The sequence below is a fragment of the Benincasa hispida genome, chromosome 3 (genome assembly GCF_027475165.1).
Source record: "Benincasa hispida cultivar pf3 chromosome 3, pf3_genome.v1.1, whole genome shotgun sequence".
Classification (NCBI taxonomy): Eukaryota; Viridiplantae; Streptophyta; class Magnoliopsida; order Cucurbitales; family Cucurbitaceae; genus Benincasa; species Benincasa hispida.
The window spans coordinates 47,242,548-47,256,644 of record NC_143480.1 but is presented as its reverse complement, the minus strand read 5'-3'; the positions used below and the strand labels follow the sequence as shown (position 1 = coordinate 47,256,644).

At 35.0% G+C, this 14,097-nt stretch overlaps 1 protein-coding gene across 3 annotated transcripts; it reads left to right on the top strand.

Moving 5' to 3' along the window:
* Nucleotides 1-1,018: 1,018 nt before the first annotated feature.
* Nucleotides 1,019-9,695, top strand: LOC120072910 (L-type lectin-domain containing receptor kinase IV.2-like). 3 transcript variants are annotated; one of them, XR_005480626.2, is made up of 3 exons: nt 1,019-2,933; nt 5,196-5,784; nt 9,503-9,695. XR_005480626.2 is itself a non-coding variant. In XM_039025440.2 (2 exons), the coding sequence occupies exons 1-2, from the start codon at nt 1,402-1,404 to the stop codon at nt 5,701-5,703; spliced, it is 2,040 nt and encodes a 679-aa protein (XP_038881368.1). In that variant the 5' UTR covers nt 1,019-1,401; the 3' UTR covers nt 5,704-5,858. The 3 variants fall into 3 exon arrangements, 1 of the variants encoding a protein (XP_038881368.1); XR_005480625.2 differs by lacking the exon at nt 9,503-9,695 and adding an exon at nt 5,886-6,360; XM_039025440.2 differs by lacking the exon at nt 9,503-9,695 and having other exon boundaries at nt 5,196-5,858.
* Nucleotides 9,696-14,097: the final 4,402 nt, after the last annotated feature.

The following is a 14,097-nucleotide window of genomic DNA, read 5'->3' as shown; positions in this document are numbered from 1 at the left end:
TTTAAATTGATACAATTCTAAAAATTCAGGGTTTAAATTGATACAACCTCTAAAACTTAGGGTTTAAATTGATACAATTCTTAGTTTATGGTTTAAATTGATATAACTGTAAACTTTAGAGATATAAATTGATATTTGTCCTATTATTTTTTGCGAAATTTGTTGAAATTTAATTTACATATTATTAATTATATAATTTCAATATTTTCTTTTAGTAAATCTTAAATTTAGTTCCTATGGATTATTGTTCTAAAAAAAATTGTCTTATTAATATTTTTACTATAAATTTTAAAGATGTGTTTTATTATTATTTTTTTTTCATGAAAATTATTTTTATTATTAAACTAATTTCCGCGAAAAATAAATTTTGGAATTGAATTTAAGATTTATAAAAAATGCGTAAACTAAATAAAATATTTAAAAATACCAAGATTAAAATTGAACATACAACTATCACAGTGATATTTTAATCTAAAAAGTAAACTTTGGGACAACTCAAGTTCAATTTTTAATATTTATTCTTGGTCAAAAAGTTTTCACGTTTTAGATTTTTTTTTTTTTTTTTGAAAAAAGATCTTGTTTATTATTTGTGGAATTGAATCAAACAATATAATATGCAAGAAATTATTTCATGGATATTGAACTTGGTTTTTTTACTTTATCAAACCCCATTTTGCTAATATTTTTGGTTTGTTTTACCGAATTTTACTTTTTAAAATTTGTATATTACAAATTCAGCGAATTTTAAAAATCTTTTAGACATGCACTCTCTGTGTAGATTAAAACTTTTATAGATGAACAATAATAATAATAATAAAAAAACATAACTTAATTAATTAATAATTAGATTTAATAATCATTACTAATTAGTTTTAATTAATTATTAAATATATGTTAATAGTATGAGCGCAGTTGAGTGCTTAAAATATTTATTTAATTTTACATTTTAATAATTAAATAAGTAATTAATATAACAATATACTAAATTATGCAAAATTTAATTCATGACTAGTTTTTCTACAGGTAATTAAATATTATTTTTAAATAAAAAAAAAAATTAGTGTTTATAATAGGTAAAATAAACACATAAATTTAACTTCAATATTTTAATTATTATTATTTTGCATATCTAAAACACAACAGAAATTTAAATTTTAGATTTACCCTACCCATAAATATCCAAACGGGCCGTAGTGGGTGCCATGGTTAGAATCTAGACTGTTGAAGCTGAACCTTTGAACGGCTACGATTAATACCAAGTCGCTACGATTAATACCAAGTCAAATTCGTTGACAAGAAATAAGATGACTCCCGTTCACTCACGTCGTTCCCCGAGCTTGAAAATCTACCGATACAAATAATATACAAACCAGAGAGATACAAACTTCATAAGAAGAGACAATGGCGGCGATTGTCTTCTTCACCTTAATTCTTTTGATTTTCATTTCATTATCTTCTGGAGATCAAAGCTTCACCTTCAATGGCTTCCACTCCGGCGATCTCTTTCTCGACGGCGTTGCCGAAGTAACCTCCAATGGCCTTTTGAAGCTCACCAACGACTACGACCAACAAATTGGCCACGCCTTTTACCCAAATTCCATTTCCTTCAAAACCCCATCAAACAGTTCCTCAGTTTCCTCCTTCTCTGCAACTTTCGTCTTCGCCATAATCTCAGAATACGACGATCTCGGCGGCCATGGAATCGCCTTCGTCGTTTCTCCAACGAGCGGTCTCCCCGGAGCTCGGCCGAGCGAAAGCCTCGGTCTATTCAACGAGTCCAATAACGGGAACGAAACGAATCACGTCTTCGCTGTTGAACTCGACACGATTCAGAATCTTGATCTTAGAGACATCAACAAGAACCATGTCGGAATCAACATAAACGGACTAGTATCGGAGAAGGCGGAGCGAGCAGGGTATTGGGTTGACAGCGACTTTAGGAATTTGACGTTAATCAGTGGTGAACCCATGCAAGTTTGGGTTGAATACGACGGTTTTGAAAAGCAAATTAACGTTACTTTAGCTCCAATTGAAATCAGAGATAAACCCAAAATTCCCCTTTTATCTTACCGGCGCGACTTATCGTCGGTCATCAACGATATCATGTACGTCGGATTCTCATCGTCGACAGGCTCCATTACGACGTCGCATTACGTTTTAGCTTGGAGTTTCAGCGTCAATGGCGAAGCGCAGAGGCTTGCTCTATCTCAACTCCCCAATCTTCCATCTCGGCCGGGAAAAAAACAGAGACGATCTAAATTCTTGACGGTCGGTTTACCGTTGATTTCTGTTTCAGCAGCTTCAATGACAGTTTCGGGGGTAATTTATTTCATATACCGGAGACGAAAATTCGGAGAGATTCTAGAGGATTGGGAGCTGGAATACGGACCACAAAGATTCAAATACAAGGATTTATACAGAGCAACAAAGGGATTCAGGGAAAAGGAATTTCTGGGATTTGGTGGATTCGGTAGAGTTTACAAAGGGGTATTACCAAATTCAAAGATGGAAGTTGCAGTGAAGAAAATCTCTCATGAATCGAGACAGGGGATGAAGGAATTCGTGGCGGAGATAGTGAGTGTAGGGCGGCTCCGACACCGGAACTTGGTGGCGCTGTTGGGGTATTGCCGGCGGAAAGGGGAGCTGTTTTTGGTGTATGATTACATGAAGAATGGAAGCTTGGACTCGTATTTACATGAGTGGCCAGAAATTACGATAAATTGGGAACAGAGATTTGAGATAATAAAAGGGGTGGCGTCGGGGCTGTTTTATCTTCATGAACAGTGCGAGAAAGTGGTGATTCATAGAGATGTGAAGGCGAGTAATGTGTTGCTTGATGATGAATTTAATGGAAGATTGGGGGATTTTGGTTTGGCTAAAATGTATGACCGTGGCGCTGATCCTCGAACCACCCACGTCGTTGGAACTCTTGGGTTTGTTCTTCAATTCCATTTACTTTCTTAATCTTTATTTATTTTTTTTATTTTTTTTAGTTGAATTTGACTCTTTTATCAATCTTTTAACTCTAAACTTTTGATTCTATTCATTTAAATATTGAACTTTTTTTTTTAAAAAAAAATATATATATAAACTTTCAATTTCATCCCTTTAAATCTCAAATTTGAATAATTGTAACATTTTACATCATCTAGTAAGTTTTATTAGGATTAAAATTGACACAATCAACTAGAATTTAAGTTTAAATTAAAAATTTAAGGTCAAAATAGATACAATTTTCCATGTCTGAGGTTTAAATAGATGAAACTAAAAATTTAGGATTAAAATTGATACAACTTTTATATATATTGATTTTTGGTTTGAAAATTGAAAATTTTGTTTTTTTTAAAAAAAATTTGGAAAGTTTTGTAATGTTTTTTTACTTTAGGTATAACTTAAATTGCTTTTAGAAAAAAAAATACATTTTTGATTACTAAATTTGAGATTAATTTTGATCTTTAAGTTTCAATATGTTACAATTTTAATCTTAAATTTTGAATTTAATTTCTATTTGATTTCTTAATTTTAAAACGTTACGTTTTTTTTCTTTGAATTTTAAATTTATTTTTTATTAGGTTTAATATTTTATAGTTTTGCCCTTGTTTTTATAGGATTTATATATAAATCTTTTTATACTTTTTCAAAAATATTCTTCCCTTGTTTTCCTATATCTTCTAGGAAAAGTTATAAAGAAAATTGTTATCTATGGTCTAAACTTTCAAATTTTCTCCATTTCATATTTGAATATCTTAAAGGTAAGATTTTGGTGTTTGACATTTAAAAAGTAAACTTTTTTTTTTTTTGTCAAACTTTCAAATTGTTTATTTAATGTTGAAAGAAAAATGTTGCTTCATCAAGAGTAGATAGTAATTCTTCGACTACCTCAAAATATCTTTATGTGTGTATATATAAGTAAAAATAAAACATTATCTTTTCAAAGTTTTAATCAATTATCGTGCTTGGTAATTATTTATTTTACCATTTTCAAAATTAAGTCTACAAATACTTATTTTAACTCAATATTTGTTATCTATTTTTTCTAATATTTTAAAAAATCAAATCAAAATTTAACAATTAATAAAAAAAAAACTTATTTTTATTTTTGAAATTTTATTAAGAATTCAACTCTTGTATTTAAGAAATATACAAATCATGGTAATAAATTAAGAGAAGTTATACACAAAATTAAATGTTCAAAAATTTATTAGACACCATCAATTCAAACATATCTTAATAAATAAAGACACCTATTATTTTTCTAAATGTTGATGGCTCAGTCTTTCATTCATGATTGTTAAACTTAAGAGAAAATTTAATATTAAAAAATCAAAACAAAATTTGAAAACTAACCAAAATAGTTTTAAAAAAAATTATTTTTGTTTTTGGAATTTACTAAGAATTCAACTCTTCTATTTAAGAAATATACAAATCATGGTAATAAATTAAGAGAAATTATGCTTAAAATTAAAAGTTTAAAATTTTATTAGACACCATCAATTCAAATATATCTTAACAAATAAAGACACCTATTATTTTTCTAAATATTGATGGTTCAATCTCATTCATGATTGTTAAACTTAAGAGAAAATTTACTAAACAAAATCTTTTACCATTAAGTACCAAACTCATAATTGAACTTAAAAATTAGAAGGCTTAATTACAAATTTAGCCTTTAAACTTTGAGATTTGAAAGTTTTATTGATCCAAATAAATTTGAAACCTAAACTTTTTAGTATCATGTCTAAAGATGAATGAATAAAGATAAATTTTAAAATTTTAAAAGTTCACACATATAACACCAAAAAAATATTAGAAAGTTGTAATATAAAACTAAAAGGATTGCATTGAAAATAAAATAAATAAAAGGTTAAGATACAAACCTATTTAGCCCTTGAATTTTGAAAAGTGTAGGGCTCCAAAATATTTGATTTTATATCAAATAATTGAGAATAATTTTAAAATCGTCAATATCTCTTTTGTTATTTTTAAAATCATTTTAAAACACGTTTTTAAATCTTTAAAATTTCAATTGAAAGGGATTTTAACCATTTTATTCATAATCTCAAACATGGCTTCTGAGTTCTTGAGCTTTAAATATTATTTCTCCAAAATTGAAATTTGAAAGAAATATTAGAGATTTTGAAAATTTAGAAATTGTTTAATCTAAAACTAAAAAGAGTGATGATTGTGGAACACAGGTATCTAGCGCCAGAGCACATAAGAACAGGGAGAGCCACAACAAGAACAGACGTTTATGCATTTGGGGCATTTCTTTTAGAAGTGGCCTGTGGAAGAAGGCCAATTCACCCTCAAGAAGATGCCGACGATTTCATTTTAATGGATTGGGTGTTCTCTTGTTGGATAAACGGCCACATTCTCCAAACCGTTGATCCCAAATTGGGAGGAAATTTCGAACCTTCACAGCTTGAATTGGTTCTCAAGCTTGGCTTGCTCTGTTCCCACTACTCACCCTCAGTTCGCCCCACAATGCACCAGGTTTTGCAGTATTTGGAGGCCGCTGCGCCACTGCCGGACCTCTCTTCGCTCCGGTGGCGCCTCTCCGGAAGTGGGTTTTTCAATTTGAGGCCTCGCAACGGCGATGACGATGGGTTGGACGATTTTACGGTGTCTTATCCGTTATCGACGGAAAGGAATGTGACGAGTTCTTCGTCGGTTGCGGAGTCTATTCTGTCGGATGGCCGCTGATTTAGAATGCTTTTCTTTTAGGTAGCTTTGGTTGGGAAGACGATGACTATTGAGCCGTGTAATGACGACGTCGTCTAATTTGTGAGTAATTATTATTTAATCTTAAGGCTTTCAAAATTATTTTTAAAATAGAAATTTTATTGAAATGTTTTTAATATGTTCTCTATCCGAATGATCTTAAGATACTAATGTACTGATGGATGAAAGGAGGAAATTAACGCTGGCAAACGATAAAGATCGACCAAACGACAAATTTGAAGACATTCACGATGAGAAAGTTAATAAACACCTTGAATGATAAAGAATGCAATGTCCAAAATCCATTGACTTCTGTCCTTGACGAACTAGAAGATGTTAATGAGATGCCAAGATCCAGCCCACATAACAACCTCACTCTTGACCTTAAGGATTATAGGTGGTGAATTTAATGAAATCTTATGGAATTATGAAAATCATGGTGGTCCTTTTTGAGCCAATATGATTATGGAAAGATTCAGAGACGTGATTGATGATTGTGCACTCAAAGACTTGGGTTATTCTGGCATGGATTTCACTTGGTCAAGTTGATGTGGTATCAAAATTTGGAAGACTTGATCGTTTTCTATGTAATGCTACCTTTGAGGATCTTTTTTCTAATCTAAATATCTTTCATCTTGATTTGGCTGGTTCAATCATAGACAAATGTATGCAACCTGGAAAACACTAGACTAAGAAAAAACAAGAGTAGGAACATGTCATTGAAATTTGAAGAAGCCTAAACCTTACATGAGGAATGCAAGGAGATTATATGGTCTTCTTGTAACTGGAACAACGGAATATTAACCCAGTCATCTCTTGAAAGCAATTTTTCTATCTGCTCAAAGGTTCTCCGTAAATGGGGGGAAATGTTCTGAATAACAAAAGAAATAGAATTTCTAAATGCAAACGAGAACTTAAGCTGGAACATGACCACTGTCCTTATATTGATTTCACCAAGTTCATAGCCTGGAGTTTGAACTTGATTGATTGCTTGAAGAGGATGAAATTTATTGGAAGCAAAGATCAAAGGAGAATTGGCTTCAATAGGGAGATCAAAATTCTAGATGGTTTCATAAAAAAGCTACTATAAGGAGGAAGCAGAATGAAATCATTACCATTATGGATCATCAAGATGTTTTGAGTGCCGACCCAACAATGATTGAAAACATCTTTGTTTCATACTTTGAGGACATCTTTACATCATTAAATCCTAATCATTGAGAATGTCTTGAAAGCCATCCAACCTAAATTTACAAAGGAAATGAATGAAAAAATTGTTATCTCATTTCACTTCCAAGGATATGGAGGTGGCTATCCATCGAATGTTTTCGACGAAAGCTTTAGGTTCGATGGATATTCGGTTATTTTTTATCATAGATAATAAAATATAGTAAACAAATGTACAATATAACAATAATTAGAAGTTGTAAATGATAGGTGTTGAAATATGATGCATTAACTCTAAGGGCATATTTGTCTTTTACTTTATGCCTACTAAATTAGGGTTTCCCTTCATTCTATTTATATCTGAGATTGGGGTCTCTTGTACATATGACATTAAATAATAAAACTTTTCTATTGTGGCCTTTTCTCCCTGTATTAGGGTTTTCCACGTAAACCTTGTCTTGTCTCTTTTTTTCTTATCTTTCAATATGGTATCAGAGCAAGGTGATGAAACTCTAGCCCCGATAGAAGAAATTCAATCATCAAACTTGGTAGGTGAGGGAACAATGGCAGACACAACTAATATGGCTATGATTCAAGTAGCCGTGGATTGATATCTCCGGACCATCTTGAACCTGGCGTAACCACGACCAGGCCCTAGAGTCGCGCCGCCAGATTTCTTAAACCCATCCCTTGGAATCGCGCTGCTGAGCATTCTCAACCTAGCTAGATCGCGATTTACTCAGACACCTAATGGGTTCGTTCCAGCCAGTGCACCGAATGCCTCCCAGCTCTAGCAATATGGTTCGTTCTAGCCAAACGCTGCCGACGGGGTTGCTTTAACTTCGTAATCTATCGGTTTGCTTTAGACACTTCCCATGGTTTTGCTCCAACCACCAGGTCGGGTCAGATCGATGCCTTTGCTTCCAGTTCACAGCCGATCGCCAAGCCATCCTCTCACTATCAAACTTCGCAACCATCTAGGAGCAACATCGACCGTGGGCAATCTCCGTTTGCCATTATTGGAGTTCCAGCAACATCCTCCTTTCCACAGCACCATGGTGGATAGCTTCTCCCTTACGTATACTTGGTTCAACCTTAGTTTCGAATGGGTGATTCTATTGGAGAAAATTCCATTCCCTATGGACAGAAACATCCCAGATTTGAATGCCATGGGGAACTTCAACAGCAATTACCTAGTCTCCAACAACAGATGGCCGCCCTTGGAGCCAAACTGAATGGCCATGATTCTTCCAGTGTTCCAATCTACTCAGAAAATCTGGTAACAATGTTTCCTACTCTTCCTACTACTGATCTTTTATCTGGGACTATAGGAAACTCTACAGGGATGATCATAGAAGAGAAGCTGAATGGCCAGAATTACTTTTCCTGGTCCCAAACAATTAAAATGATCCTTGAGGGACGTCATAAGTTTGGGTACTTGACCGAGAGATACCACGACCAAGCCCTAGGGATCCTCAAGAGCATGTCTGGAAGGGAGAGGATTCATTGCTCCGCTCGATGTTGATAAGTATCATGGAACCACAAATTGGGCAACCCCTGCTCTATTCAGCCACCGCACAGGATATTTGGGATGCAGTCTGGCAGTTATATTCGAGACGTCAGAACGCATCTCGCCTGTATACTCTACATAAACAGATTCATGAGTGCAAACAAGGGAGCATGGATGTAACGTCATACTTCAACAAGATGTCTTTATTATGGCAAGAAATAGATCTATGTCGGGAGATCATCTAGAACTGCCCACATGACGAAATTTAGTACTCAAAGATAGAAGATGTTGATCGTGTGTTATTTTCTTGCATGATTGCACCCTAAATTTGATACGGTTCAAAGTCGAATACTAAGTCAGAAACCGATACCGTCTCTCATGGAAGTCTATTCAGAGGTTTGATTAGAAAAGGATAGATTAAGTGCAATGAATGTGTCTAGTGTTACCATTGTAGAGTCGGTTGCCTTTGGGGTAAAATCCTCTAGATCTGATGGAAACAAACAGAATGGCAAAACACCCCCAATATATGAGCATTGCATTGCAAAAAATCATGGAACACGAAGGATCAGTGTTGAAAACTGCATGGTCGACCTCTTAATGGAAAACGTCGCCCTCCAAATGACAAGTCAAAGTCTGGTCGTGCCCTTGTGAGTGAATCTATTGAGGGCGCCATACAACCTCCAGTGACGAACCCAAGTGATTCAGGTACCATAGGGATCAGAACAGTTGCTCAGTCAGGTACTCCTCAATCTTTTAGTTTCTTTGTTGAAGGGAATGAGTAATGGATTCTAAATTCAGGAGCGATCGATCACTTGACTAGCTCATGATCGATTCCTCTCGTATTATCCGAGTGCTGAAAATGAGAGGATTCGAATTGCAGATGGGTCCTTCACTCCTGTTGCTGGAAAAGTCTGGTTGTCATCGTTTCAGGGATTAATTCTACAGAATGTCCTACATGTGCCAAAAATTTCTTATAACTTGTTATTAATTCTATAGAATGTCCTACATGTGCCAACAATTTCTTATAATTTGTTGTTAATAAGTAAAATAACAAAAGATTTGAACTGTAGAGTTATCTTTTCACCAGATGTTACTTTGTTTCAGGACTTGAGCTCGGGGAAGACGATTGGTACTGCCCGATATGACAGGGGCCTCTATTTCCTTTCTGAAGATGCTTCCTCTAGGAATTTGTTTAGGACTAGTCTTTTATCTTTATTTACTATATATGAAAAAGATTATTTATTGTGGCATTTTCGTCTTGGACACCCAAATTTTCAATATATGAGATATTTGTTTCCCCATTTATTCCACAATGTGATATTTTCTTCTTTGTCTTGTGATGTCTGTATACATGCTAAACAACCTCGTGTTTCTTTTGTTTCTTAGCCTTATAAACCTAAATAGCCTTTCCACTTGATCCACAATGATGTTTGGGGTCCTTCAAACATCTCTACCCTGTACTTAAACGATGGTTTGTCACGTTCATCGATGATCATACCTGGCTTATATGGGTATATCTCCTTACTGACAAGTTCAAGGTCCTATCTACCTTCCAACAATTCTATACCACTATTTTAACTAAGTTTAATACGAAATTGCCATTCTTTGGAGTGACAATGGACGTGAGTTCGTCAATCACACCCTCCGGGAATTCTTAACGTCAAAAGGCATCAATCAAAACTCTTGTGCTTATACTTCACAACAAAATAGGGTTGTTGAACGAAAAAATCGCCATCTCATTAAAGTTGCTCGTTCTTTTATGATTCCGGCGTCTCTTCCATCGTACCTATGGGGAGATGCGATCCTTACTGCAGCCCATCTTATTAATAGGATGCCTTCACATGTTCTAAAGTTTCAAACACCCTTTGAGGCTTTAAAAAGTCTTACCAGTCTACACGTCTTATCCTTGAGGTTCCTCTTCGCGTGTTTGGATGTACAACTTTCGTTCACACTCACGGTTCTCACTGGACTAAGTTTTCCCCACAAGCTAAAAAGTATTTGTTTGTCGGGTATCATCTTCATCAGCGAGACTATAAATGTTTTCACTTACCTTCCAGAAAGTACTTTGTCACTATAGATGTCACGTTCCTTGAAGATAAACCATTCTTTCTGTTAGTCATCTTCAGGATGAGACCATGAGTGAAGAGACTAATAGTTCCACATACTCCGTATCTATTAATTTCAATCTTGAACCTATTCCTAATGTTTCTAAACCCAGTCTACCTAGTCTCGAATCTGGTTCTGCTAGACAAGTGCCCTGGATAACATACTATAGGAAGAATCTCAGAAAGGAAACCCAGGAAACCTCTGTTGTTCCATCGGAAAGTGTCCAAGCATCGGAACCAGCTCAGGTTCAAGATCCTGTTGTTTTAGAGAAGGTTTTTGAAGAGAAGTCTGGGCACATAGAAAATGGTGAGACGAGCTCAAAGAATGTTGAAATTACAGGAGGTAATGAGGTGCTGGAAGATCCTCAGGAAGATGAAGAATTGTCTCAGACGTTTGAGCAGAGTCGGTATCCTAATACTGGAGAGAGGCCGAAGAAAACTGGCAATTAGTGTACCACTCTTGATATGCCAATTGCTCTGAGGAAAGGAACCAGGTCACGTACAAAGTACCCTATGCACAGTTTTCTGACCTATAGTAACTTTTTTCCTATTTTTGAGGCTTTCACTATCCAACTGGATGCTCTAGCAATACCTACCAGTGTACATGCAGCCATGGAAGTTCCCGAGTGGAGAGTGGGAGTAATGGAAGAAATGAGAACTCTCGAGGTGAACAAGACTTGGGAGTTAGTGGCCCTCCTTAGAGGTCATAAGATAGTTGGTTGCAAATGGGTGTTCACAGTGAAGTATAGGTCTAACGGAATGCTCGAGAGATATAAGTCCAAGTAGTTACTAAAGGGTTCACTCAGACGTATAAGATTAACTATTCAGAAACTTTTTCCCCAGTGGCTAAGTTCAACATGATCTGAGTTTTTCTGTCTGTTGTCGTGAATAAGGATTAGTCCCTACATCAACTGGATGTAAAAAATGCCTTCCTGAATGGTGAGTTAGAAGAGGAGGTTTACATGAATCCTCCTCCAAGTTTCGAAGCTAAATTTGGGAACCATGTTTGCAAACTCAAAAAGTTCTTATATGGGTTGAAACAGTCTCCTAGAGCGTAGTTTGATAGGTTCACAGTGTTTGTTAAATCCCAAGGGTTTGTTCAAGGGCATTCTGATCATACATTGTTCACCAAAAAATCACTTCAGGGAAGATTGCTATTTTGGTGGTTTATGTCGATGATATCATTTTATCATGAGATGATACGACAAAAATTGTTAAGCTAAAACAAAGGATGGCAGGCGAATTTGAGATAAATATCTTGGTAGTCTAAGGTATTTTCTCGGGATGGAAGTCGTAAAAATCGAAAGCAGGAATATCCATGTCTCAACAGAAATACACTCTGAACTTGTTAAAGGAAACAGGAATGACTGGATGCAAATCCATTGACACTCCTATTGAGGTCAATGGCAAACTGCAAAACACTACGGAAGGAGTTCTTATAAATAAATAGAGGTATCAATGCCTTATAGGAAAACTTATTTATCTGTCTCATACTAGACCCGACATTTCCTATGTTGTGAGTGTGGTAAGTCAGTTCATCCAAAGTTCGTATGAGAAGCACATGGAAATAGTGACTTGAATTCTGAGATATCTGAAATCCACCCCAGGGACGGGCTCAGTTTTCAAAAAATGTGACACACGGAGCATCGAAGCATATACTGACTCAAATTGGGCAAGATCAATGATCGATAGAAAGTCAAACTGGGGATATTGTACCTTTGTATGGAGAAATTTGGTGACTTGGCAGAGTAAAAAACAGGGTGTAGTTGTCAGAAGTAGTGCTAAAGTAGAGTATAGAGCTATGAGCTTGGGAGTGTGTGAAGAAATATGGTTACAGAAAGTTTTGTCTGATCTTCATCAGGACAGTTCGGGTCCATGAAACTATATTGTGATAATAAGGTTGCCATCAATGTTGTCAACAATCCAGTACAACATGATAGAACCAAACATGTTGAAATTGACAGACACTTTATTAAAGAGAAATTAAACCATGGGGTTATCTGTATTCCCTATGTCCCTTCAGTCAAATTGGTTACAGATGTTCTTACTAAAGGATTACCGAGACAGACGTTTGAAGTTTGTGTTAGCAAGTTGGGTCTTGCTGATATCTACGCCTTAACTTGAGGGGGAGTGTTGAAATATGATGCATTAGCCCTAAGGGCATATTTGTCTTTTACTTTATGCCTACTAAATTAGGGTTTCCCCTCATTCTATTTATATCTGAGGTTGGAGTCTCTTGTATGTATGACATTAAATAATAAAACTTTTCTATCGTGGTTTTTTCTCCCTGTATTAGGGTTTTCCACGTAAACCTTGTATTGTCTCTTTTCTTCTTATCTTTCAATAATAGGAAAGGAATTAATTCGTTAAACAATACCCAAATTATTCTTCAAAAATTCCTAACCATTCTTCAGTTGGTGATTTGGGACCTATAAGCCTTTGCAATGTTTCATATAAAATTATTACAAAGGCTATTGCAAACATAATTAAGCATTTCTTAGATTCTCTGATTTCTAATTCTCAACCTGTCTTTGTTCCTGGAAGAGCTATTATAGACAATGTCATAATCGGGGATGAATGCCTACATGCTTTGAAAATCTTTTTTTTTTAAAAAAAAAAAAAGAAAGAAAGAAAAAGATGGTGTAGCTGGAAAAAGATGGTGTAGGTGTAATAAAGTTGGATTTAAGTAAAGCTTACGACCGAGTTGAGTGGATATTCCTTTAACAAGTCATGGAAAAGCTTGGTTTTGATCCTTCATGGATATCCCTCATCATGGATGCATTTCATCAGCAAGATTTTTTATTCTTATTAATGGAGAAGCTAAAGGCCATATCATACATTCTCGAGGCCTTAGAGAAGGTGACCCGTTATCTCCATATTTTTTTTTTATTTGTAACTGAAGTTTCTTCTTCTTTGGTGCAGGATGCTATTATCATAGGTACATTGTCAAGATTTTGCTTTAGTGATTCAAGTCCTACTATCTCACATCTTCTTTTTGCTGATGATAGTTTGGTCCTTTGCAAAGCTTCTGAAAGAGAATTAATCAACCTCAGAGATATTCGATTTCTTTATAAATCTTCCTCGGGGGAAAAAAATCAATTTCCAGAAGTCTGTTGTGCTCTTTGTTGGGATTGGTGTCCTAATTCTCCCTGAATCTCATAGTTTGTAAACTTTGTACACATTGCTATTAATAAAATAAGAGTTATTTTATTTGCATTTACTCATATACAATAAACAAAGATTCGTGGTTATTTTATGTAAACTTAAGCATGTATGTGAGATATACAAGTAGATCATGCCTTAAGTAATAACCTAAATGGTTTGTAGTATAAGGATAAAGGAGGGATACCTTATCCTTGTGACACTACGGATACGACCCGCTTTGTAGAGGTTTATAAGTGTTGTGAACTACTACAGATGGTTTGATCCTGACCATTCATGTGGAGACATGCAAGCGGGAGTGTCCTATACAAAGAGTTTGTATAAGATCGGACCATGGGAAGATTCGTCTCTTTATATAACGATGTTAATAATTGAGACTTACATCTCACTAAAACGACCATAGATGACATGACCTTAATCCTCAATGTTTTG

Excerpts from the sequence above, each read along its gene's own strand:
- LOC120072910 (XM_039025440.2), top strand. The coding sequence starts at position 1,402 with ATGGCGGCGATTGTCTTCTTCACCTTAATTCTTTTGATTTTCATTTCA. Across the intron at positions 2,934-5,195 it reads CACGTCGTTGGAACTCTTGG|GTATCTAGCGCCAGAGCACA; the intron begins GTTTGTTCTTCA and ends TGTGGAACACAG.